The sequence below is a fragment of the Stenella coeruleoalba genome (genome assembly GCF_951394435.1).
Source record: "Stenella coeruleoalba genome assembly, chromosome: 2".
Classification (NCBI taxonomy): domain Eukaryota; kingdom Metazoa; phylum Chordata; class Mammalia; order Artiodactyla; family Delphinidae; genus Stenella; species Stenella coeruleoalba.
In genome coordinates this window covers 153,874,160-153,898,062 of record NC_137147.1, presented here as the reverse complement: position 1 = coordinate 153,898,062, position 23,903 = coordinate 153,874,160, and the positions used below count along the sequence as shown (strand labels likewise).

The 23,903-nt window shown below is 37.0% G+C and overlaps 1 protein-coding gene across 2 annotated transcripts; it reads right to left on the bottom strand.

The window, feature by feature from the left end:
* Positions 1–1,812: 1,812 nt before the first annotated feature.
* On the bottom strand, positions 1,813–19,689 carry ARPP19 (cAMP regulated phosphoprotein 19). 2 transcript variants are annotated; one of them, XM_079912532.1, is made up of 4 exons: positions 19,539–19,689; positions 19,240–19,294; positions 9,816–9,938; positions 1,813–5,948 (listed from the first exon to the last, which is right to left on the bottom strand). In XM_079912532.1, the coding sequence occupies exons 2-4, from the start codon at positions 19,282–19,284 to the stop codon at positions 5,778–5,780; spliced, it is 339 nt and encodes a 112-aa protein (XP_079768658.1). In that variant the 5' UTR covers positions 19,285–19,294; positions 19,539–19,689; the 3' UTR covers positions 1,813–5,777. The 2 variants fall into 2 exon arrangements, with proteins under 2 accessions (XP_079768658.1, XP_079768657.1); XM_079912531.1 differs by lacking the exon at positions 19,539–19,689 and having other exon boundaries at positions 1,814–5,948; positions 19,240–19,465.
* Positions 19,690–23,903: the final 4,214 nt, after the last annotated feature.

Below are 23,903 nucleotides of genomic sequence, written 5' to 3'. Positions count from 1 at the left end.
AGAGAAGCAGTGAACATTTAATACATCCTTGCCATGGAAAATCAGGCGCACCAATTTCAGTGATGTGAGGTTTATGAGAGCAAAGCTCCTTGACATTTCTCCTCATGCAGAGAAACAGAGTATAAAGGCCTACTGCAACGAAGGAAAGGTTAGACGTGACTGAATGGAGAATCATCATCTCTCTGCATCCATAACCTTAATCTGGTTTCTCACTTAATTTCCAACCCAATATTCCATTTCACTTTATTCATTCAACAAGCATGTAGTATGTATAAGCTGTTTCTAGGTGCTAGGGATGCAATAACGAATCAGACTTCATCTAAGGAAGTTAAATTTGATCCGACTTCAGAATGAAAAAGAGCTAGCCAAACTATGAAACAGGGGAAGTGTTTAATGGAAAAGAAACATGTTCAACAGGGGCAAAAGGATCTTGGATGTATGATTTCAGAATGGAAATGGGATGGGGCAGTGGGAATGGGTGGGACTGCAGCACGCACAAGGGAGCAGGAGTAGAAAGTTATGTGTTAGGGCTTCCCTGGTGGTGCAGTGGTTGAGAGTCCGCCTGCCGATGCAGGGGACACGGGTTCATGCCCCGGGCCGGGAAGATCCCACATGCCGCGGAGCGGCTGGGCCCGTGAGCCATGGCCGCTGAGCCTGTGCGTCCGGAGCCTGTGCTCCACAACGGGAGAGGCCGCAACAGTGAGAGGCCCGCGTACCGCAAAAAAACGAAAAAGAAAGAAAGTTACGTGTTAGAACTATAGCAGTTGTCCAGGTTAAGAAATAGTGGCTTTGGGTATGGTGCCAGCAGGGAAGAGAAATGGACAAATTCAGTGTATTTTGGTGGGTGTTGGTCACAGCCTCTGAGGAATAAAGGATAACTTCTAACGTTGGCTCAAGTACTCAAGTGGGCAAGTGCACAGAGGTGTATTTACTGAGTTGAAGGCTGGAGGAAAGGACAGTGTTATGCAGGAAAATCAAGTTCCTTCGCATGCCCTGATCTCCAACCAAACTTCCTTATACAGAGCCACATTTTCCCAACTCCCTGCCTATTTGAAAATAACAGCCCTCCACCTAAAATGCTTCTTTCTCCCTTTCCCTCCACCAATGCCTACAGCAACCCATCTCTCAAAACTACCTCTAAAATTTCCCTAATTTACCACTCATCCCATTTATCCCCTAAATTTAATAATGCATTCCTCTAGACTTCCTGGAACTTTATTATTCCTATTTCTCTTAAGGAATGTAATACTTCCACCTTGCATTAAGTTTTATCTATCCATCTATCTAAATGCACACACACACATACAGTTGACCCTTAAACAACACGGGTTTGAATTGTGCGGGACCACTTAGAGGTGGAATTTTTCACTAAATACACACTACAGTATTACACGATCTGTGACTGGCCGAATCCGTGGATGCAGAACCACGGATAAGGGGGGCAGACTGTAAGTTATACACAAAATTTCAACTGCGCCCAGGGTTGGCACCCCTAACCCCCCATATTGTTCAAGGGTCAACTGTATGTATATAAAATTTCTCAGAATGTCTCATCCAATCTTTCTATTTCTGACAGTATTGTACTAGAGTGTTTTATACCTGAGATGGAAAAGACTCACAATCTGCAAGCATTTCATGTTACCTAAATTACAAAGCCTTTACAAATGTAAGTTAGGCTGCTAAGACCTCATAAACAAACACTGTAAATTAAAACAAAATTTAAGACTACAATAGTCAAATTCTTTCTGCATATTGTAGTAGCTGAAATCTAAAGGGATCAACTTCAGAAAATACACCGAAAAACAATATAACACTTAAATGAGACAAAAACTGCAAATCGAATCAATAGAAATTAAGTAGATCAATTTATTTTTGTGTATTTCACAAGTATAATTTTGGAAGGGCTATTTAACAAATTTCAGCATTAACTGCCAACTCTATAGACATGTTCAACAAAAAAGGCATTTACTCTTGGCCCTTTTAATACAGGCAAGTGTCCTACTGCATCACAAATAAAAGATGCAGTAACAGATCTGAGGGTATATTAAAGAAATTAGATTTTTCTTTCAAATGCTGTTTAGTTGATAAATAACAAAATACAAACATAATTAATGGCTGTCGTGACCATCAGTGATTTCCAGAATAAAACCTATAGGCCTACCTGCTTTAAAAGGCAGAAACTAGTAAAACAGTATTAAAATCAGTGTTTTTATCCTTAGATTAACAATCCCAGAATGAGACTTCTTTGATCCCAATTTTACAAGGTGTGGTGTGATGTCAGGGGGAGAAGGGATATGGGGGAAGACTGGCAGTGCATGCTGAATTGCAGAGTTGGGACGGTGGCTCAAACTTGTCATTATCCAGATGAGGACAGTGTTTTAGAAAATTTTAAATGGGTCCTTAATTGTGTTATATTGAGAAGGGTATTAAAGGATTGATCATTCATCAGTCCTAAATACCATTTAACAGATGCCATCAGGCGGCTTAAGAAATAAGCAGGGATGGGAGGGGGGAGAAGTGAAGTAAAATGAGGTGAAAAAGGAAAATGAAAAATGGAAGAAATGTGTCTGAATGTTGGGGAATGTAAAAAGGCCACCACAGAAACTGCTTAAGTTGCCATTCAGACATGCTCTTCCTATTGAATACTTGCCCCTGGATCACCAAACACCAAGTTTAGAGCACAATTCAAGTAGAGATCATATTTCAGCACTGATAAAACTTCACTAATTTGGATTGAGAAAGAATATATGTCTGATTTAGTAAAAAGTATCAATAAACATTCAGAGGTATAGTTTTGTTACATTAAGTAAAAACAGCAACAAATTCCAAGTGAAGTAACAACAAGTAGAGGGCTTGATGAATAGTTAAGACTTATTTTTAGGTGAGCAGCAAAGGAATATTGAATAACTTGTAAATAGACTGCAAAAATGCTCCTTTCAGTTCCTCAAAACAATCCAACAGTCCTTACTATCCCAACATGCCAATAATTGTTTTAGTCAGATGTAGCCTTTAAAAATGAAATGTTTCTCAGAACTGTATTATCAAATAGGAGCTACTGGACATAAAACAGATAACTGAGTTCAGACATTAGCTAGTTTTCATGAAGTATTTATCTCCAACTTGTTTACTCCAACATTCATTTATAATAAGAAGGACAATGATTAAAACTGGCCATTTCTCAAACCACAATTCTGAAATCACAGAAATGTTTGATTAAGCCCACCTTGGTCAAAAATCTTCATTCAAGCAATGGTGAAACAGCCTGCAAATATGTCTTCAATTAACTGAGCTTTGAAGCAGAACAAAAACAGAAAAATGTAAAACCTCTATCCCAAGCACCAATAATGGAGGCTAAGCAATTATACCTACAAGTCCTAAATGACAGGTCTTTTCTGATGGAAAATCCTGAGATTTCTATTACTGTGACTTTACAGAAGGCAGGTTGGTTTAATGAGGAAATTTACTTTTAATAAAAAGACAATCAACAATGTTTTATTTTGGGCACTTACTCAGTATTTCACAGATCCTCAACAAGTTTTGAGGTAGGTTAATATTAGCATTGTATTTTACAAATGAAAACTCAGGCAGAGATTACATCACTTGTCACAAACCATAGCAGGAGTCCTACCATAATCAGTAACATGGTCTGATCTTTGAGATTAATCTCTGATGTGTGTGAATTTAATGGTGATAGCTTGCAAATAGTCATAAAAACAAAACAAAACCACTAGATATTCTACTTTGGGCTATTTTGTAATTCTTAAATAATCCTACAATGATTATACATACTTTGGAATAACCTACATACTCCTGTTAGAAATCTATTTATATATAACTAATCCTTATAATAACAAATTAACACATTATCGATTTTGTTGTTTTCTGCCTTTTGGGGTGGGTGAAGCACGAAGATAATCAGCAAGTTTTCCTCAGAGAGCTAGGCAGCCTTTAAGTGCAGGTACTATGCTCAAGGCACCATCTATGGTGATTTGCGGTCATAGGAAAGCAGGTATACAAATGGAGCCAAGATCCAGAAAAGATGCCTGGATCCAAAAGAGGGGAAGGCCCTGCACAAGTCAAAGATGAAGAAAAACATACTGTCATCTCAGGCTACATATCCTCAGCATCATGGGAAGAGCTCCTAAAAGACCAGCAAATTTGTCCCAGTTAAGTCTGTTAATTAAAGTTCTTACTAACTAGATAAACCATAAGTATTGTATTTTATTAAAGTGACATCTATAGAAACAAAATATCTAAGTATTTATTATGAATATGTTCCACCTATCATGTAAATTCCTCTAATTGTCACAAGCCTAATTCACCTAGCTCATTATATTACTTAAAATTCAGCTCATCCTGACTAGGTTCCTGGGCCAATCTTCTCAAATATTTGTTTCATTATAAATTTCCTTTTATTTAAACAATTGTCAATTCTTAACAATACAGGATTAAGAGTGGTTAATTAACAACTGAGAAATATTATAAGGAAAATATCATTATTGTGTTAGAATATACAGCATTCAATAGAGCAAATTTCAAGAGTAAAGATATAGACACCTATGTTTCTGAAGAGACTGAACGGCACAGCCCAACACAATTTGAGTCAAAGAAGCAAGAAAAAAAGAAGGGAGGGGCCACAGGAGGCAAAGTATTTTATTCTAGTGTCCCCAAAATTGACTATGGAAGTAAAAAGTTTCTACATTAAAAAAGTTTATATAAATTACATGAATTGTAATTTTCATAAAAGTCAAAATGAAATGTTCTGCATAGGACAAAAGATATGCCTAAGCAACATATCATATTTGCACAAGGCCACTGAATGTCATGGATATGAGGAACAAATGAAAAAGCTTAAGTCTATGGCAGACTGAGCAAAGATTTCAGTTTGGTATTCTATAACCCCAAGACTGTAAACTACTCTTACTATGCAAAAGCTCTAATGACACACAGGGTTTTGTGTAGGAACTCTTGTGCTTCTGGTTGGCACATCATCTACTCTTTAATATGTGAAATTAATACAGACAGTTGTGAGAGGTTGTGCAAAACTACTGTATTTACAAAAATGGCACAAAAGTGAATTCAACAGTCGATGCACATGCACACTTCATTCACATCTTCAACAACAAAAGGTATTCTAACACTACAGAACTGAATAAGAATACTCTTCAACAGCAGCTGTTAAGCACTAGAGTCACATAAGTTACACCAGAATGGGCAAATATTGCCCAAGTAAAATTCTATTGTTAAAGCTGAAACAGATTTAAGGCCATTCAAGTTCAAGCACAGGATACAAATCTTTTGAAGCCCCATCTATTTATGTTTGAAATATGTGACCTTTCTTCTAACTTGTGGTCTTAAACTTCTGTTTTACAAAATTCAAAAGGAAAATACAGAAGAAATCAATACAATAAAGGTTACATTAAATAAGAGTAACATACAAAGCTATAATTAAGATGAATTAAAGAAAGCCAAAACATTAAAATTGCAAAACTTGCTTGTTACTTGTTGGAACCAGTCCTACACTAGGAGTTAGGTAATATATACAATTATTTTCAAGTAGATTACTTTACATTGCTCTAACATGTTCTTTTCATCAGTGCACTGTTAAACTAATCAAAACTCTACACATGTATATTCCCTTACACACACACTACCACTACCTGCAAAGCCATAACTCTCAAACGACTTAGTGAGTGAAAGGAAATAAAAAGTGGAGAAGTAACATATTAAGGAGAAATAATGGGAATTAGAAGATTCATGCAGTTCAGCTCTTTTAATCAGCCAGCCAGCTTGCTAGCAACAAGAGATGGTTTCCGTTGAGGAAGGTCCTGTGGAGTGGGAATGTGGTCACCAGTGACGTCTGTCTTATCCGGAGCTGCAGTAGGAAGTTGCTTGTTCTTCATTTTTGCTTTAGCCATGTTGTAATCCCCAGAATCAAAATATTTTTGCTACAAGAAAAAAAAAATTCAGACTAGAGTTTAAAAAGCTTTCATATGCAATTACACTGGTTTAAGATATAGATGTGACCCTGTACTGTCAAAATAAAATAAACCTAAAAGTTTTTAAACAAAAACATCAACTACACGAAATAGCTATGACTCTACAGTGAGTTCTATCACAAGTCAACAGCTGAGAAGTCAGGCAAGAACCCTTTCTTCAGGCTTACATATATCATTCTAGTTCCAGTATGGAACCCTCAATATTGACATCAACTTCCATATCAATCTATCTGGGAGCTAATAGCCCTGGACTTAAAGAGTGGGACACAAGCCTTTCACTTACTAATGGAAAAACCAGCATGAATTTCTTGTTTAAATGATTTTGAAAATAAAAACACACAATCCACCAACTTGCATTTGGGATGTCACCCACCTCCAATCAAGCTTACAATTATTAAAACTATTATTTATAGTTGCTGGTACTCTGTCATCTAAGATGAACTGTTCTGTAAGGATTTAAACCATTTATTTGAATTACAGCAGTTCACTAACATAAAAATTAAGGTTAAAATATAAATGCTTAGGGTAATAAAAGAAATGAACTCATTAGAAATTAATTATCACTTAAAATACACAACCCTATCCTATACCACCATTTTTCACCTAAGACACTAAGTACAACAATCGCTCTTATTAGTTGGAGATGGATGCGGTAACAACCACACCATTTATCACTGAAATATAAATTGTGGAGCTAAAGATCAACCTTAATATAGATAACCTAATGAGTTAGTCTGTTCCGAGGTAAAAACAGATGAATTTGCCTGGGTTATGACTTTCACCTGTCATGTTTAGCCTACCTTTAGTGAGTGCCTGCAATACTACATGAGGCACTGTGTGAATCATGAAGAGAGATATAAAGATGGACAACAGTCAAGTAAATCCACTGTTACAGTTTTAAATACATGAGGTGCTATGGTTACTCAAAGGAGGGGAACCTAACCTTTGCCTATAGCATAGACAAGAATCCAGATACGAGATGAGGGCTTGGACAAACGATGAAGGGGAGGAAATATAAATATTCTCTTTGAGACTTCAGGGGTAACTCAAGTGGTAAATCAAGGAGCTAGGAACTCACAGCTTAGTTTAAGATTGCTGAATGGCCTGAAAAAAAAGGTCTCACTGGCTGCCTCCCTCCAGTGACTATTCTTTTATAAGCATCTGGCCTTAGGCCAGAGTCTAAAGTTAGAAATTGCTTTTCATGTGTCACTACACATAGAGTAGGAAACTTGGACCAGGCCTTTCTAAGACTTGCTGCAGCTTCATTTCTGCATGTTTTAAAATAAGTGTAGTGAAAAAAAAAACCTCAGAACTTCTGATGTACTATATTATATTAGAGAGCTACTTCTGAAGTTTAGTAGCCTCTAAAAGAGAAAGTAGACTGCCAAATTTCTTAGAGTCAAAAGCACAAAATGAGAACTTTAACACATAGTGCAAATTTTAGGCAGAGTTTCCCCAACGTAATAAAGTCTGTTTCTAATGTTACCTATTTTATAGTAAACAAAGGTTCATCACAAGGGGATCACACTTATCTGTAGATTAGGCTACTTTGCTTGAGGAAAAGGAATTAAATTTATTTAGTGTGGTGCGAGAAAAACTAAACTCAATGCTTAATAATTATAACTGCTCTAGGTAGAGGAATGAACTAGATCAATGTTTCTCATATTGGAAAAGATACAGTTCAAGAAGGCAATATTACTTGTCTTTAACAATTTTTAAATTTTGTATAAGTGAAAATTTTAAAAATTAACATATTCTGTACCATCTAGATGACACTCTTATAAGAGCCTTTTCCCACTTCAATTTAAGGGCCACACTTACATCCATATTTATAATTGCACTGACACTAATGGATCACCAAAGTGACAATACTTAATTTTAAGGTCATGTTTCTTAAAACTGGACCCTCAGTTTTCTTGGGACTTCACAAACTCCACAAATACGAAAAAACATGGGCCAGACTGCTGCTTGATATCCCTCACACGTCATATTGTTAAAAGCCTAAAAATAGGTATCTGAATAAATAACATTAACAAGTACAATAAAACAGAAAGGGACCTAAAATACATGATATCTAACCAACCCTCTCAAATGAACAAGAAACTGTTTAAAGATACTAAGATAACTTGTCAGTTTGCTATTACGACAGAGGAAAACTAAAACCCTGTGATCCAGACATTTTTTTTAAAAAAAAACTCTTTTAACATAGTAAGAAATTATATAGTTGAATATAACATTTCATTTCCCTAATATAAAAGTGCTTATTCACTGACATTTTGGTAAAATACAGAATCATTCAAGAGCTCCCATCTCAAATTCTATATAAATTTCTTGATTCAAGTGGCATTTTCTTATTGACAACTATTTACATCTATAACACCAACGCCAAGATACAATGTATATAAATTCTAACTTGAAGATACTTAAAGTCATAAATCGTTGAAGCTAGAAAAATGACGAAGTCAACAGCCCAAATGTTGGAGGAAAGGCTGTTAACATAAGTTATACTGAAGATTAGCAAAGGAAAAAAAGTTTCCTAAACACTAACAGTCAAATCCCAAATCCAAATAATGATAATCAAAGAAAATTACATAATTCCATACTAAAACCACATCTGATGGAATGATTTCAAAATGAGACTTGGTACAGATACATTTTACACAGAATGCATAACATGTTTCTCAATGCTGCTTTCTTCTATTTATCCTGTATATTATGGTCTTTGCTTTTCAAATGACCACATAATGTTCTACTTTGTTGACTTATCACAATTTATTTACTATATCTCTGCTGTTGAATAATGATGCTGCTTTTTATTATAGTTAAAGCTACAAAGAAATAATTGTTCTAATTCATACTCCATTGATTTCTATCCTGGATAAACATTTTTTTGTGTTTCATAACAATATTTCCTCTGCTAAAATCCTTTATCTAGGGCACCTTAATGTTTTCCTTGTGTATTTGAAAAACCATTTTATGTATTACAAATATTAACTAACATTTTTATAATAATTTCCCCACCATATTACTTTTCATGGATCAAGGATTTTATTTTTATGTTTTGGTATAATCCTTCTTTGTCATTCTATTATTTCAAAGCTGTGAATGTCATTCTTTCATGCTGTATAAAAACACCATTCTATATTTTGCTACTTTTAAAAGTAATCTGTTAAACTAAAATTAATGTTAAAATATTCTTTTGGTAGAAAGACAATTAGTGTATGACATCACTTATATGTGGAATCTAAAATCATCAAACTCATAGAAAACAGAGTAGAACAGTGGTTGCCAGGGGCTGAGTGGGGGGGGAAATGGGGAGATGCTGGTGAATGGGTGCAAACTTTCAATTCTAAGATAAGTAAGTTCCAGGGATCTAATAAATGGACAACATGGTGTTAACTGCAGTTAACAATATTGGACTGTATATTTGGAAGTTGCTATGAGAGTCAGGCTTTAACGTTCTCACCATAACAAGAAGAAAATGGTAATTATGTGAGGTAAAAGATGTGTTAGCTAACCTTATTATGGTAAGCATTTAGCAATATGTACATGTATCAAATCATCACACTGTACACCTTAAAGTTACATAATATTTTACATCAGTTATAACTCAATAAAGCTGAAAAAAAATTCCCTTGCAATTTGGTTTATTTGAGAAAATAATCCACATATAACTATAGCCAACATATATACTTATCAATGCACACACATCTGGTGGTAAAGAGCTATATACACAGACACCCATTTCACAATCTCTTTCGGCACAATGAGTCCACAGGACTTAAAACATATGAAGATTTACACATGAGAACTTACCCCTTTCTGCAATCGTTTCCTTAAAAAATCTGAACCTCCAGGCTTTTGTCCCAGATGAGGATACCTTGCTTTTAATTTTGCTTCTTCAGCTTTCTCTGGACTAGTCACTTTGTCTTCCATTTCCTGAAATAATTTTAAATAAATTACTTGTCTATCACAATTCAGTTATTTTAGATAATTCCACCTTTTAAATATCTGGATTCTGGTTTTAGTTGTCAAATACCAAATAATGCAGCAACAGACTAAGAAATCAAGCACAGAGGCTTTTAAAACATCTCTGTCTTGTTTTTCAAATGATCCATGTGACAGCTCTATTATAGCTGTGATGCATGTATAACACCCCACACACTGGATAAAAATATCAAGATAGCTCAGCTCTGAAGTCTTGCTTGCCATTACTTTCCAGTCATGTATAATACATTTATAGTTAGTCACCTTCTATGGAACTCATCAGCTCTTTGCCCATATTTAGAGAACCATCTTAATACTGTTAAAATAAAAAAGAGCTTTTTGACCTCCTGTTTATTCAAAATCATATTTAATTGAAAGCTCTGAGAATCTTTAATAGAAATTAACAGCAGCTTACTTACCATCATATTTTCCTTGAATAATGCAGAAGACCTTGTTATTTTTAAAGGAGAGAAACATCATCTCTGCCAATCTTTACATCTGTATATTTTATTGCCTAATTTCTACCCATATTTAATGGAAAACAGTTTTCATGCCAAAGATCCCATCTTTAATGCATCAAAAATATGTTTTCTGACCAAGGACTATCAATATCTTAAGCCTATTCACTTTTAACACAGTCTTGATATAGCTTACTTTCTTCCATATATATATATATATATATAATATATATATAAAATATATTTATATTACCACTTCATGGCAAGTAGTGCAGAAGAAAGAATGAATCAAGAAAAATAGAGCTGCCTTGATAGGGGAGGCTGGGCAATGGCAAGGCATACTTTTTAGCTAATGGACTCACTTCTGCACACCAGCTCAGCAAAATTACACACCTCTGCATATCTTGATTCTTCCAGGTTATTTATGAATAGTCAAAAAGCAGAAATGTTATCCATAAATGTCAAGCCTACTGTTCTTACACAGCAGCAAGTAATCATTTATTAATCTAGGAACTCAAGAAACTTCATATAATTTTTGCATATATCTTCCTCAAAAGTATTTTCATACATGTTTTATAATCAACTTTATTCACCCTATAGATTGTCAATATTTTTTTCCATCTTCAAAAGCTTCCTCATGTGTTGTTACCTTTTCTCATTTTTAGTCTTAGAGGATTTTGAGAAAAAAGCTGCTGCTGCTGTCAAATATACCCTTTCTATGGGGCTTCTTTTATGTGTATGCTTCCTTCTGCTTCAAGTGTTCTACTCTCTTCTTATGCTGCAGTTTCATGCGTCTACATATTTTGATTTTCATTCTTTTTACAGTGGCTGCATCATTCACTCGATGTACAAAAAACTCAACTATGTGTGCCCAGCCAGAGATAGAGACTCTAAATAGTATCGGTGATTCTGCCAGTCATTCCATTCAAAAAGGGTGGCTCAAGTGTGAGGTTTATGACGCAACCCTGCATTCCCAGGAGAGTCTCAATCCCAGAGTATGTCTCTTTCAGAGTGTAAGTGTATCAACATGCTGTTTATCATTCCAGTGTTTAAAAACTCGGCCCCTGTAACAGGAGTCAACTACCTCAGCTGGCAATCAACTGAAGAACCAGCTCGGCCATCTGTTCAAACGCTAGACAAAAAAGTGACTACCACTTGACCTACTGAGAATTGACGGGGCAGTCTCTAATGTGATCATGACTTCACTGGGTTTTTCAAGGGTGATTTCAGTTATATGTGATTTTTTGCCTTACTAACTTTAGAACCTAACCCCTATACAAGATATGACTACATTGTATTAATCAGATAAGCTGGAGAAATAATATAAATTTAAGGTTCCCAGTTTAGTATAAGACAGTGCGCTGGGTCACCACAGAGGCTTCACTTCGCTACTACAGCCCCAGGGTATCCATAGTGGTTAATTTATAAGTGGACTTGGGAGGGACCTCCTCTTGGGTTCCACTATACAATTGTTTTTTAAATTGGCTGACGTTAAATTTGGACACTGGTTGAAAAGGACTCCAACCCAATTATAGCCTTTCAGTCCCAGCACCTTCAAATTAAAGGATGTTAACAGAGTCCTACATTTCCACTAAAACCATCCAGCTTTCTTAGGCTTGGGAAATGAGAGCACTCTACTTCTTTGATTTGAATTATCAGTTCTCTGTATCTAAGAAAGATTCCTTAAAATTTCTAGTATGGGGTAGCAACTTTCCCTAATTTCCAGCGTTTCTGGAGATTTCTCCATTTTATATACGAGGGGAAAAAAGTTGTGCACAATATGCCATCTTATCTGGCACTCCCCTATTTTCTTAATAAGGAACACATTTATGTATATATTTACATATAATATTGAATTAAATGAAACAGTTTAATTAAATTGAAACAGTTTACTATCAAAAAATATTTTGGGCAAAACAGCACCTACAGCTGAAAATATTATTTAGATTTACAATAAATCTGTAATATGTCCTAGAAAAACAAACCAATTCTTGGACTTCCTGGCCAAATACACAGCACAATGGCAAGTCCCTGCTAGGTGTAACTTGGCAGTTGGATTCAGGATTTCAGCTACATTTAACACCAAAAGGGTGGAAAATATGACCTAAGCTACATTTTTTAAATGTAGTCAGTACCATCAAGACACATACAATACTTTTAATGGATCATACAGAAACATTCTTAAACCTTCTGCAAATGTATACAGTTCTAGGGCTTATTGATAAGCAAGTTCAAATGCCTGGATGTTCACCAATGATCTGACGCAGGTACAGTTTGCTTGTGGAGTATTAATAACATGTCAGGTGGTGGACTGTGTCCATGGGCATTCAGCCCACACTCACCCTTCTCTAAACACTCCTCTGAATCACCACAGTTAGAATAAGCCTGAAAGCACATTTCTCAGACTGAATTCCTATAAGGTTCTGCCAATGGTACCTACAACAAATTAAAAGGCATGGGAAAAAGAATCCATTTTATTCCTGGTGATGCCACACAATGTGCAGACAGCAGTAGCTCCTGTGTGTTCCTGCAGAAGGGCATCAAGCTCATGATTAGGGTCTATTGTAGCAGCTACATGAGATAGGGCAGAGGATGCTGGGCTCAGAATAGTGCTCACTCTTGCAGTGTCAAAGGTTTTTTTGTAATCCCTCACCTCTGGAAACATCATCTTCCCCTTTCTGCTACTCTATCCTTTCAAATAATTTGTAACCTAACCCCCTAAATCATATCCCTTTCTGTCTGAAATACCCAAATTGATTTCTATTCTCCAGAGCAGGACATTAACTGACAAAATCAGGTAAAATAAGCAATTTACTGAAATAGTTCCTAGAAAGTATTTGTGTAATTTAAAAGAAAGGAGATAATATGTATAGCAGTATGTATATATGTAAGCTGCCAATTAAAATTAAAGGAATAAACTGTTGTATAACTTTTGCTAGAACTATTACAAATAAAAAGAGATCACCAGGATGGTCCTGGCAGGATTTGGGGTGACTGGGGTGGACACAGGGCTAAGAGGGAGAAGTGACCTGAGAGTCTACTCCAGATGCCTGACTTTGGAGTTTGAAGAGGTCTTATGTTGTGAGAATTTCATTTCACAGTGATTTAAAATAAAAAGCTGCAATAGAAATTTTTTTTTAAAAAGGCAATTTATCCCTACGGTCATGTTAAAAAATGCAAAGCAGCACACAAAATTTGGTGTGATTGCATGTTTCTGAACATCCTTCAAAGGATGAACATTTATTCCAGCTAGAATGAAAATACATCCCTCAAAAGGTCTGAGATAAAGAAGGAAAAAGCAAACAAGAAATTGGTATGTATGTATGTATACTGAACAAGTCACTTTTCTAATTTTTTCCCCAGCTTTATTGAAATATAATTGACACACTTTCCTAATTTTAATGTCTTAATATGTGAGGTTAAAAAAGGACAGAACAAAAATATACAACAGTTTTTTAAAGTTTAAGTGTTCTATGTTTCTGTCTCATTTACAAAAAGATTTATGATATTAATTTTACACTTTGCTTAGTTGAAGAGGCTTGATAAAATTTCAGGGGGAATCAATTTAATAACAAAATAAAGTATATAACTTCCAAACTAATAGTGGGGGTAAAATGGAAGAAGAAAATCAGTCAATTGAAAAAAACAAGGGGGGGGGGAGGGGGGGAGGAGGACAAGAAATGGAAAAAAAAAAAAGACCAAAAAGCTTTATTAGGAATGCAGAAGATCTAATGTTTATGCCTCTAGTAAGAAAGCCTCAAAATAAATAAATCAACAAAATTATAGGGAGCAACTGATAGGTCTATCAGCATAGGAGAGTTCAACAGACCTTCCTCATATTGGTATGTGAAAAAGACAAAGTAGTCAACATACTTGATTTTAATTCTGCATCCAACAATTAGGAAATACATATTCTTCTCAAGGACAAATGGAAAAACTGACTAAATATTAGGCCATAAAGCGAGTCTTAACCATTTCCATCCAGGCCCCAATCTATGACTGCAATTCAGAAAGTTAAAAGTCAATTATTTCAAACTGTATATATCCCTGCCATTTGGAAATTAAAGTACATTACTAAATAATTCATGGTTAAAAAAGGAATCATAGGAATAAAAAAAATTACTTGGAACTCACTAATAATAAAAATTCTACACATACCAAATTTGTGGGATACAAGTGTCCCTTAAGGGCTTATATTAAAGAAAACTAAAACTCAATGAGCTATGCATCCAACTTGAGAAGTTAGACAAAGAACGGAACCCAAAGAAAACAGGAGAAAACAAAAAGCAGAAATTAATGAAATAAAAAAGAAAGATACAATAGAAAGGATCAACAAAGATGGGAAATGACATGCTTAACCAAGAAGAAAGTATTTTTAAAAATTCAAATCTGGTTTTGAATCTTTACTCTCCAAGAGGCCTTTGTGTTACACTGAAATTTTACTAGTTTTTAGAAATAGATGCTGGAATATGAGTGACTTCATTTAGCTAAGTGGTTTCTATGCTGATAATAGCTTTGGGAGGAGGGGGGAAAAGCATCATTAGAATTCTGGAACTTTTACTCTAGGCTACAAACTAGGAAAGCAGAAATCCAGGATACTGCAACAGAGATGTATGCTTATGATGTACAAAAAACAAAAACTTAAAAACAATATTTTAAGTGATAGTTATTCTCTTGGCAATAACATATGCCCCAAAATAATCTTCGTTGTATACTCTACAATTAGCACAGGGCCTAATATTTATTAACGTTAAGCACTTGCATTTTTGTGAATCAGTCTATTGAAATATACTAGCTAAGCTTTCTGTAAGTAGGAGGAGTATAAGGTATAAAAGCATATATATACACATATATAAACATACATATATTCAAATAATTAAGGATTATTTTGTAGTCTGTCATGGAATTGATAGTAAGTTTGAATGATTAATACCACTTTTTGCTCTTCAGCAGGGAAGTTACACAACTACATCAGCAAATAAAAATCTGACCGCTCTAAGTAAATTCTCAATCTGCTCAGCAATATGTTCATTGATGCACTGATTGATGAATAAGATTAATGAAAGCCAACACATCCTTTGGTATAGTGTCAGGAAGGGACCAATACTGTTATCAACCTCTGTGGAAAAATTCTGTAGTTCCATTAAGTCCTTGCTGCTTGCCCAGTCCCCGGCATTTAATTGGTGTTCAATAAAAGTCTACTGAATGAACAAATACAATGTACTCCAACTGTTTTTTAAAAGTTAAGAAACTTTCTAAACGCGTGATAGTTTCACCAACAGCTTATCTTTGGAATATTTCATGTTTAGTAGACACTATAAGTTCAGGAATAGAAGTTGTTAAGTATTGAAGTCTTGCACAAACAACAGGCAAGCCTAAACACTGTTGCTATCTCAGCAATTTACTATACAACAAATGAAAGAGCCTTTTTTTTTTGAAAGACATTTTAAAACTTTTCTGAGGTTTACTTCTAGATTGTTAAGAATCAATGGTTGCACAACAAACCAGAGGAGCAGGTTGTGGTCCAAACTGAATATATCTTAAGCCTTTTGGTTACCAAAAGTACTGTCAAAACAGTCCCAGAAAAGGCCAATATTAACCACGATTTTTTAAAAACTGGGAAAATGGGACAGCAATTTATATCCACTCTTTACTGATGACATAATGAAGTAATTTAAACAGCAGTTCTCTTCCTCCTCCACCAGTCATAAAAGCACCAAGCATACCTTTTAAACTGACAAAGATATTTAAGTTGAAAGCTCTACTTGAGTTAGCCTTTCCCAAGACACCTTACTAACTTAATTTGATGAATTTTGTAATAAAATCTCTAGAAAACCTGTTTTCTAGAGAACCTGCTATTAAGATCTTCTCTAAGAAAAAGTTAAAAGCCATATATATGAAAAAATACATATAAACATCCTTCTACTTTCATTCAGATTTCTTAAGTGGGTCTAAGCTAAGGTTTTTTATATTACCATGGTCTATCCCTCTCTTTTTTTAACTGCAGTACTAGTATCGTCATTTGTATTGACATAGTGCTTTGGCAATAGTTTCAACTGAAAAGTTTGGAGAAAAATTCATTCAACCAACATTTTCAGAACAATGCCAGGCACTATCCTAGGTGCCATGGGAGAAAAGATAAATAAAGGAGAGTCCTGAGTTTAAGATGCTCACAATGAAAACAGAACTATGTGTTTTAAGGCTCCACATGTCCCTTTTCACCCCCAGGATCAGACTGCATGCCTGTCTCAGCTAAGTATTATTCAAAGTGGATGATGGATCCACGAGGTCTCTGCTAAAATAATGTTTACTTTTCACTTCGGTGATAATCTAAAGAAAAATATAAGCATATCTTAGGGCATCTGAATTGTCATCTTATATTTAAGCAGTCCTATGGTGCTTGGGTGTCTGAGCTTTCATTTACTACTCCATTTGTCCAAATAATGAGAAAACTACAGAGTTGAATTTAAAATGTAAATGATCTACCTAAGACTACAGTTAAATGACCATACAGCTAACTCTTAGAAAAGGGAGAACTGAGGGATCATATGGTCTAAGGGAGTGTTAACTTGCCAAACTCAAAAGGCTCCTGTACTTTAACAATTGCTACCATAGTCTCAATACACTGGAAATTCAGTTTCAGCAAAACACCATGTGACAGTGAATTAATAACTTAGAATGTTTTTGTCTGTATTTAGTTTGTTTTAGATTTAGAGTGGTGTAAGAGAGATAAGAGTTTATACTTATTTTTACGTTTGTAATATTTAATTAGTATCACAATAAAAAATAGTGGCCTATAGTTTTCTTCTCTTAACAAGGGTGCACATACTACTCAGGTAGATAAATAGTGACTTAGCTCTTACTCTATGCCAGGCTCATCATCTCTTTACCTTAGTTTTTCAGAAGCAATAGGCTGACGTACCATAAAACTATAAAGGTATTTTAGTTGACTACTTTGGCTTTAATTCAAAGGTCAATTGAGTACAAAAACAATAATCCAATTTTTTTAGGTCATCTAACTATTCTTCCAAATACAAGAAACAGGTGATTTGGCTCACAGGAACACAGAAGTGACTCTGCACATTTTCCTCATGTTTAGGGATGGTATCCATGCTACGGGCACTTAACATCTACAGCCAAACCTTAATTCAAGAAGGGACATTATATTACTAACCTCACACAGCAGCCCTAAAACCAAAAGACCTGAATTAAAATTTTAATGTAGACACAAAAAGAACACATTGAAGACAGCCTTAAACTTGTTAAGAGACATAAATATTAGGCTCTCCCAAGTGAAAGCATTTACAATGCAGAAATCAACACTCCACGCTTTGGCAACATATTAACAAATCTCATAAAAGAAAATTACATAGCACATTATTGTGCGTCAGAAGTCAAAACTGAGCTTGATTTTAGTGTTTAGGACAAGACAGCACAGACATGGGTTTGCTGTTTTATCTGGGCTCCTAAATCCTAAGCAATAATGAACATCACGATAAATATTTTACAATAAATATTTAATATTACTATTATGACTGTAATCCTCAAATTATATATAGCATATATACTTTTTTTTTGCCCCCAAGTTCGATTTTTAGCAAAGTGTGAAAAATACCCAACATAGTTTACATCGAAATATTCTCGAATAAGGTAGTGACTTGGCCTATTATTTGTTATTGCTTTTTTCTCCAGTTACTTTACAAGTAATATCATAACAGAACCATCCAATTCAGGGAAAGTTAACATGGTAAACAACACATGGAATGGGTTTAAAACACTAATCAAATTTTCAGCCTGATTAGGAGCATGGTTGTAAGCTAAAGCAGAAGCCCTTACAAAATCCAAGTATTAGACCAAATCTCATTTATGACAATGCCCTCTGACTCTTTAAATAATTATGGTTATTTAGAAGCAAGCACTAACCTAGACAAATATAAAGCCTTTATATCCATAATCTGAATCACACCGATCCGTGGCCTATTTCCCTACATCAGCAAGGTATTACCAAGTGAGTTCACAAAATGTTCCCATGTTTCCACGAAACACGTGATCAAGTCAGCTGGCAAAAAAAAAAATTTAAATTCCAACCTTTCGAGTTTTAGTCAAGCACCACAGGCGAATCCCACTGGCACACATTTCGGAGCACACGCTGCGCCAAAGCGCTAAGTTATCCACCATATTTAAGCTTCACAACAACTGTATCCAGCAAGGACTATTATTCTTATTCTACAGATGAGAAGACTGAAGCTTGAACAGTTTAGTAACTGAACAAAGTTACACGGCTAACAATGACTGGACCTGAAATTCCAACCCAGGTCTAAGTCACCGCCCCAACACGAGATACCGCCTTTAGAGCTAAGAACACGCAGACAATACAAGCAGTTGGACAGTTAGTTCTTCGAGAGAAAAATAAAGGTTCATGAGCCAAGTGTAGCCCACGGAAAAACTTAGGCTCCACGCATAAGGACCAAGTCACGGGCTCTTGTGTACAGTTGAGTATTAAGGGAAACCCCGACACACCCAGGCGCTAAAGGAACGTTTCAGCCAGGACGCTGAGAACCTCCAACTCGCACCACGCCGGCGCTAACTACCCGAGCTCCTGCGGGCGGCCGGTTCCGGAGTGTGTGGCCTTGCCAGGTGAGGAAGAGCGGCACACCGGCTCTGCACCGGCGCCGGGCTGGCTCCGGCTGCGCCCCTTCGCCCGCGGTGGGACCAGGCCGCCGCCAGGCCCGGCCCTCGGCAGCGACGGCCCCGGGCCTTGCGGGCTCCCCGGCCCGCTCCACGGGCACACTCACCTTCTGCTCCTCCGCGGAGGCTGCCTCGGGGACTTCCGCGGACATACTGCTCCCTCTGCGGACAAAACGCCGGGAAGAGAAGCAATTACCGGGTGGCCAAGGCCGCCCGCCCGCCGCGCAGCCTCAAGCCCACCCCACTCCCCGAGCGCCCGCCCGGGCCGTCTCTGCCCGCAAAAATGGCCGCCGCCTTATGACGACACGCAGCCCCGCCGCGCCCGGAGGGCGGCCACCACTACGGCCCGCCGCCGGCCCGCCGCCCCTTCGGCCCGCCACCCCTTCCCCGCCGCGCCCTCGCCTACCTTAGCCCGCTTCTCCCGCTCTGCGACGCCCAAGCACTTCCTTCTTTCCTTCAAAGGTCGCGGCTCGCGCCTCACCTCACATCCGTCCGCCGAACGCTTCCTGGGAATTGTAGTTTATGAGTGGAGCCGCTTCTCCCCGCCCTTACCTACCTAGTCTGGTCCCTTCGGTTCCAGGAGCGTTCCTATTTTCACTTCCCCAGGCTCGCCTGGTTCCGCTCTCCTCCTGGCTCTCCGCGCTGCGGCCATACATACTTTCTTTTGGGCGCCCCATAGCTCTGTGCTCCACAAGTCTCTCCCCACTCTGCTTCGCCTTCTTAACCCTATTTTTCACATCTTCAATACTACGTCATCGCCTCGGGCTTTTACTGAGACCCTACTAGGTCAGATCCACCTCTTAAATGCTGTCACATCTCTGCATAGTTCGACAATGCACGCTTTATCATTAGACAGTATTTGTTGTGATTACTTTATGTCACCTTTCCTGTTTAGATAAGCCACATCAGGGCAGGGACCTCGTCCATATTTGCTTATGTTTTGTTCCCAGAGCCCAGAAATTCCTAGATAGTTAATAAATATCTGATGAAGGAATTCAGCTTCTACTCATTTGTCAACTCCCAGGGGTCCACTCCCACAAATTTACTCAAACTGCTGGCACCAAACTCCTCCAATGATTTTTTAAAATAAATTTATTTATTTTAGTTTTGGCTGCGTTGGGTCTTCATTGCTGCACACAGGCTTTCTCTAGTTGCAGTGAGCGGGGGCTACTCTTTGCTGCGGTGCACAGGCTTCTCATTGCAGTGGCTTCTCTTGTTGGGGAGCACAGGCTCTAGGCACGTGAGCTTCAGCAGTTGTGGCACACGGGCTCTAGAGTGCAGGCTCCGTAGTTGTGGCACACGGGCTTAGTTGCTCCGTGGCATGTGGGATCTTCCTGGACCAGGGCTCGAACCCATGGTCCCCGCATTGGCAGGTGGATTCTTAACCACTGTGCCACCGGGGAGGTCCCTCAATGACTTTCTTAATTGCCAAATCCGTTGGCTTTACATTGAATCCTTATTCTACTTGACATCTGAATAGATACAGGCAATATGTGGTGGTTCCAATGAAGCATCTCTCAGAAACTTGGAAATAAGATTGCCCTCTAAAAGTTAAACTAGTAAAAAGCAACAGATGATGAATGCAGTTCTGTGGGAATTTGGAAACCATAAAAACTCAACCAGGTTGTCCTACGTAGACTCTCAGGCAGGAAAAATTGCACTGGGATTGCAACTTGAAAAACAAAAAGTACACTCCTTTTGGAGAAAGAAAAGAAGGGGTTTGTCAGGCAAGGGAGCATTTAAAATACAAGGGTTCAAGAGACTGAGCTCTTTCTTTGACAAGTATATGCCTTGGGAGTGACTTAAGCTGGGCCAGCTGAGAAACTTCATAAGATCAACTAAATATTTGTTCTCATTTCATACTCACAGAGTAACCTACTGAAAATTTGCCTTTCTTTTATGCAGACCTACAGGGAGAAGGCAGAATGCACTAGTCAGGCTAACTTAAGCATCTAACAGTTTTATTTTTATTGAGTTGACATTCTGGTATATATCCTACATCAATGTATTTGTGAGCTAAAATCTGATAGATGCACATATATAGAAAATCAGTATATGTAACCTTAGATAGAGAGAATCTGTTCCTGAAAGATACTGACACTCACATGAGGGAAAGTTTGGATTTCTGGGAGGCAGATTTTGGTCAATGGAGAATCCACAAAGGCCAATGTCCCACTGTGGGGACTGTCTGAGAAGCCATCCTTCCCCAAGTAATATTCCTTTTTGCATCATCAACCATGTACCTTAATGTTTAAAATTACACAGCGATCACCAATTCCCTGTTTCTCAAAACTTTCTTCCCTTGATGTTTAGGATACCACTCCCTTATTCTCTCTTACTTCTCTGGTCATTGCTTCGCTGAGTCTTTACCTGCCTCTTAATGGGAGGATTTTAACAATTCTGTCCTTGGATCCCCTTCTCTTCCAGTTTTATACTTTCTGAGAAATCATTTCCATCCTCATAGTTTCAACTGCCATTTATATATTCTAGATCAGTGCTGTCCAAGAGAACTTTCTGTGATGATGGAAATATTCTGTATCTGTGCTAGCCAATACAGTAGCCAGTAGCCATATATGAATAATGAGCATCTGAAATGTGACTGGCACAACTAAGTGAATTTTCAATTTTATTTAATTAAATTAAATTAGCTACAAGGATTAGAATCACTGAGAAACCCTAGTGACAGAGATTCGCAGTAAGTCTGGGGCAAAGTCAAAGAACTGATGTTTAGCCAAAGCTCCCCCTGGTGATTCTGGTGCATACACACACACAAGATTTTTCAGGCTTGGAACTAGGTAGGTATATAAAAGTTTTAAAAAGATCAGGGGTCTTTTTGAGGTTTAGGTGCCCTAGCTCAAGGGTTTGTAGGAGTGAGTAAAGGAGATGAGAAGTCACACCCCATCCATTCCTCAAACAGCTGAGTGAGGAAGTCTACCTGCATCATTGCTGATATTGTAGCAAATATCAAGAACTGAATACCTTTTTTTAATTGAAGTATAGTTGAGTTACAATGTTGTGTTAGTTTCAGGTGTACAGCAAAGTGATGCATATATATATATTTTTTTTATATATGTTCTTTTATATATATATATATATAAATATGTTCTTTTTCAGATTCTTTTCCATTATAGGTTATTATAAGATATTGAATATAGTTCCCTGTGGTATACAGTAGGTCCTTGTTGTTTATCTACTTTATATATAGTAGCTTGTATCTATTAATCCCAAACTCCTAATTTATCCCTATTCCCTTTCCCCTTTGGTAACAAGTTTGTTTTCTAATTCTGTGAGTCTGTTTCTGTTTTGTAAATAAGTTCATTTGTATCATTTTTTTTTTAGATTCCACATATAAGTGATATCATATGATATTTGTCTTTCTAAAAACAGAATACATTTTTGATGAAAGGGAGAGACTGGAAGATCAATGCAGAGAAACCAAGTTAGATAACAGAGTGCCAAAAAACCCTGAGTATAAATGGTGATGTCTGTGAGAAAACTCAGGGAACATTACCTGAATAAGTAAGTCAGAGAACTGTAAAAAAACAAAAAAAAAGTTTTAATAACTTGAGTGTTGGAAGTGGAGGATGCCACTTCTCTAGGGACTTAGTGAGACAAGAGAACGTTATACGAACTGGAAAGGCTGGAATAGGAAATTTTTGAATGAATTAAAAACAATGATGAACGGTGGGGTCTGGAAGAGATATTTAAAACTTTAAACATTTAAATCTCATAAAATATTTGCCACAATATGTTTCTAAAACTTCTCACAACTGTATTTGCATGCCTCCTGACAGTATACTAAGTTGAAGGGCCTCTGAGTTGCTTTAGGACATTCCTTCCTAAAGTCTTTTATTTTTTAATCAAAATATTTTCCCCCCTAATGATTAATAGGCATTGCCTTATTATATAATCTCATTACACAGCAAATTAACTTTTTGCCAAGAATATTGATGAAAAGTATATTTTGATGCCAGGCCACAATTAGTAGTAGAAAAAAGAAAAAAGGAAAAAGGGGTGAAATGCCAGTGTAGTAGAGTGGAAAAGAGAAGATCTAACCTAGATTTGAATCCTGGCTCTTCAACTTACTGACCATGGGACCTTGGGCAAGTACTTCAAGTGTCCTTTTTCTTTCATTGTAGACTATATCCATACTCTCTCTGAATCATGGCTTTAAGTATTAAATAACATATAAATTGTTTACAATGCCTGGCACACAGTAGGCATTCATATGTTCCCCACCTCTTCCAACAGTGTTCAAGTTTAAGACATATATCTCTCACAGATAATCCATGGTGGACTACAATGAGCTGATTCCAATGTCACACAGAGACAGTCTTAGGGATTGAGAGTGAATTCCTACCATGATGAAAAGCCTACTTCTCATCTAGACTGATACTGTGTTCCCAGGTCTAGTAGATCATGTGGAGTGTCATATACTAAAATTTTAAGAGCCACCACATCTGTAAAGTGATAGCTAGAAAGGTGGATTGAAGGAGGGACTTTCACATTTACTTTACATAACTATGTACTGTAAAAAATTTTTATAGTAAACATGTATTGCATAAATTAAAAAAATTAAATTTAAAAACAAATCATTGCTTCACTCACGAACTGACTAGGGAGAGTGGGGATCCCAAGGATGAAGTTTTTGAAGGAGAAATTGCTTCCTTTCTCTAACCCTCTGGGAATGAGAGAGAACTGGTGGGGTAAAATGACAGGAGAGGGAACCTTCTGTTGGGTGCCTTGCAGCCAGTCCCCATTGTCACCACTT

Bases quoted from the DNA above. Each gene is read 5' to 3' on its own strand.
- ARPP19 (XM_079912532.1), bottom strand. From the start codon at position 19,284: ATGTCCGCGGAAGTCCCCGAGGCAGCCTCCGCGGAGGAGCAGAAG. The intron at 9,939-19,239 runs GTGAGTGTGCCC...AAATTATTTCAG, and splicing joins CCTCCGCGGAGGAGCAGAAG to GAAATGGAAGACAAAGTGAC. The intron at 5,949-9,815 runs GTAAGTTCTCAT...TTTTTCTTGTAG, and splicing joins GGAAACGATTGCAGAAAGGG to CAAAAATATTTTGATTCTGG.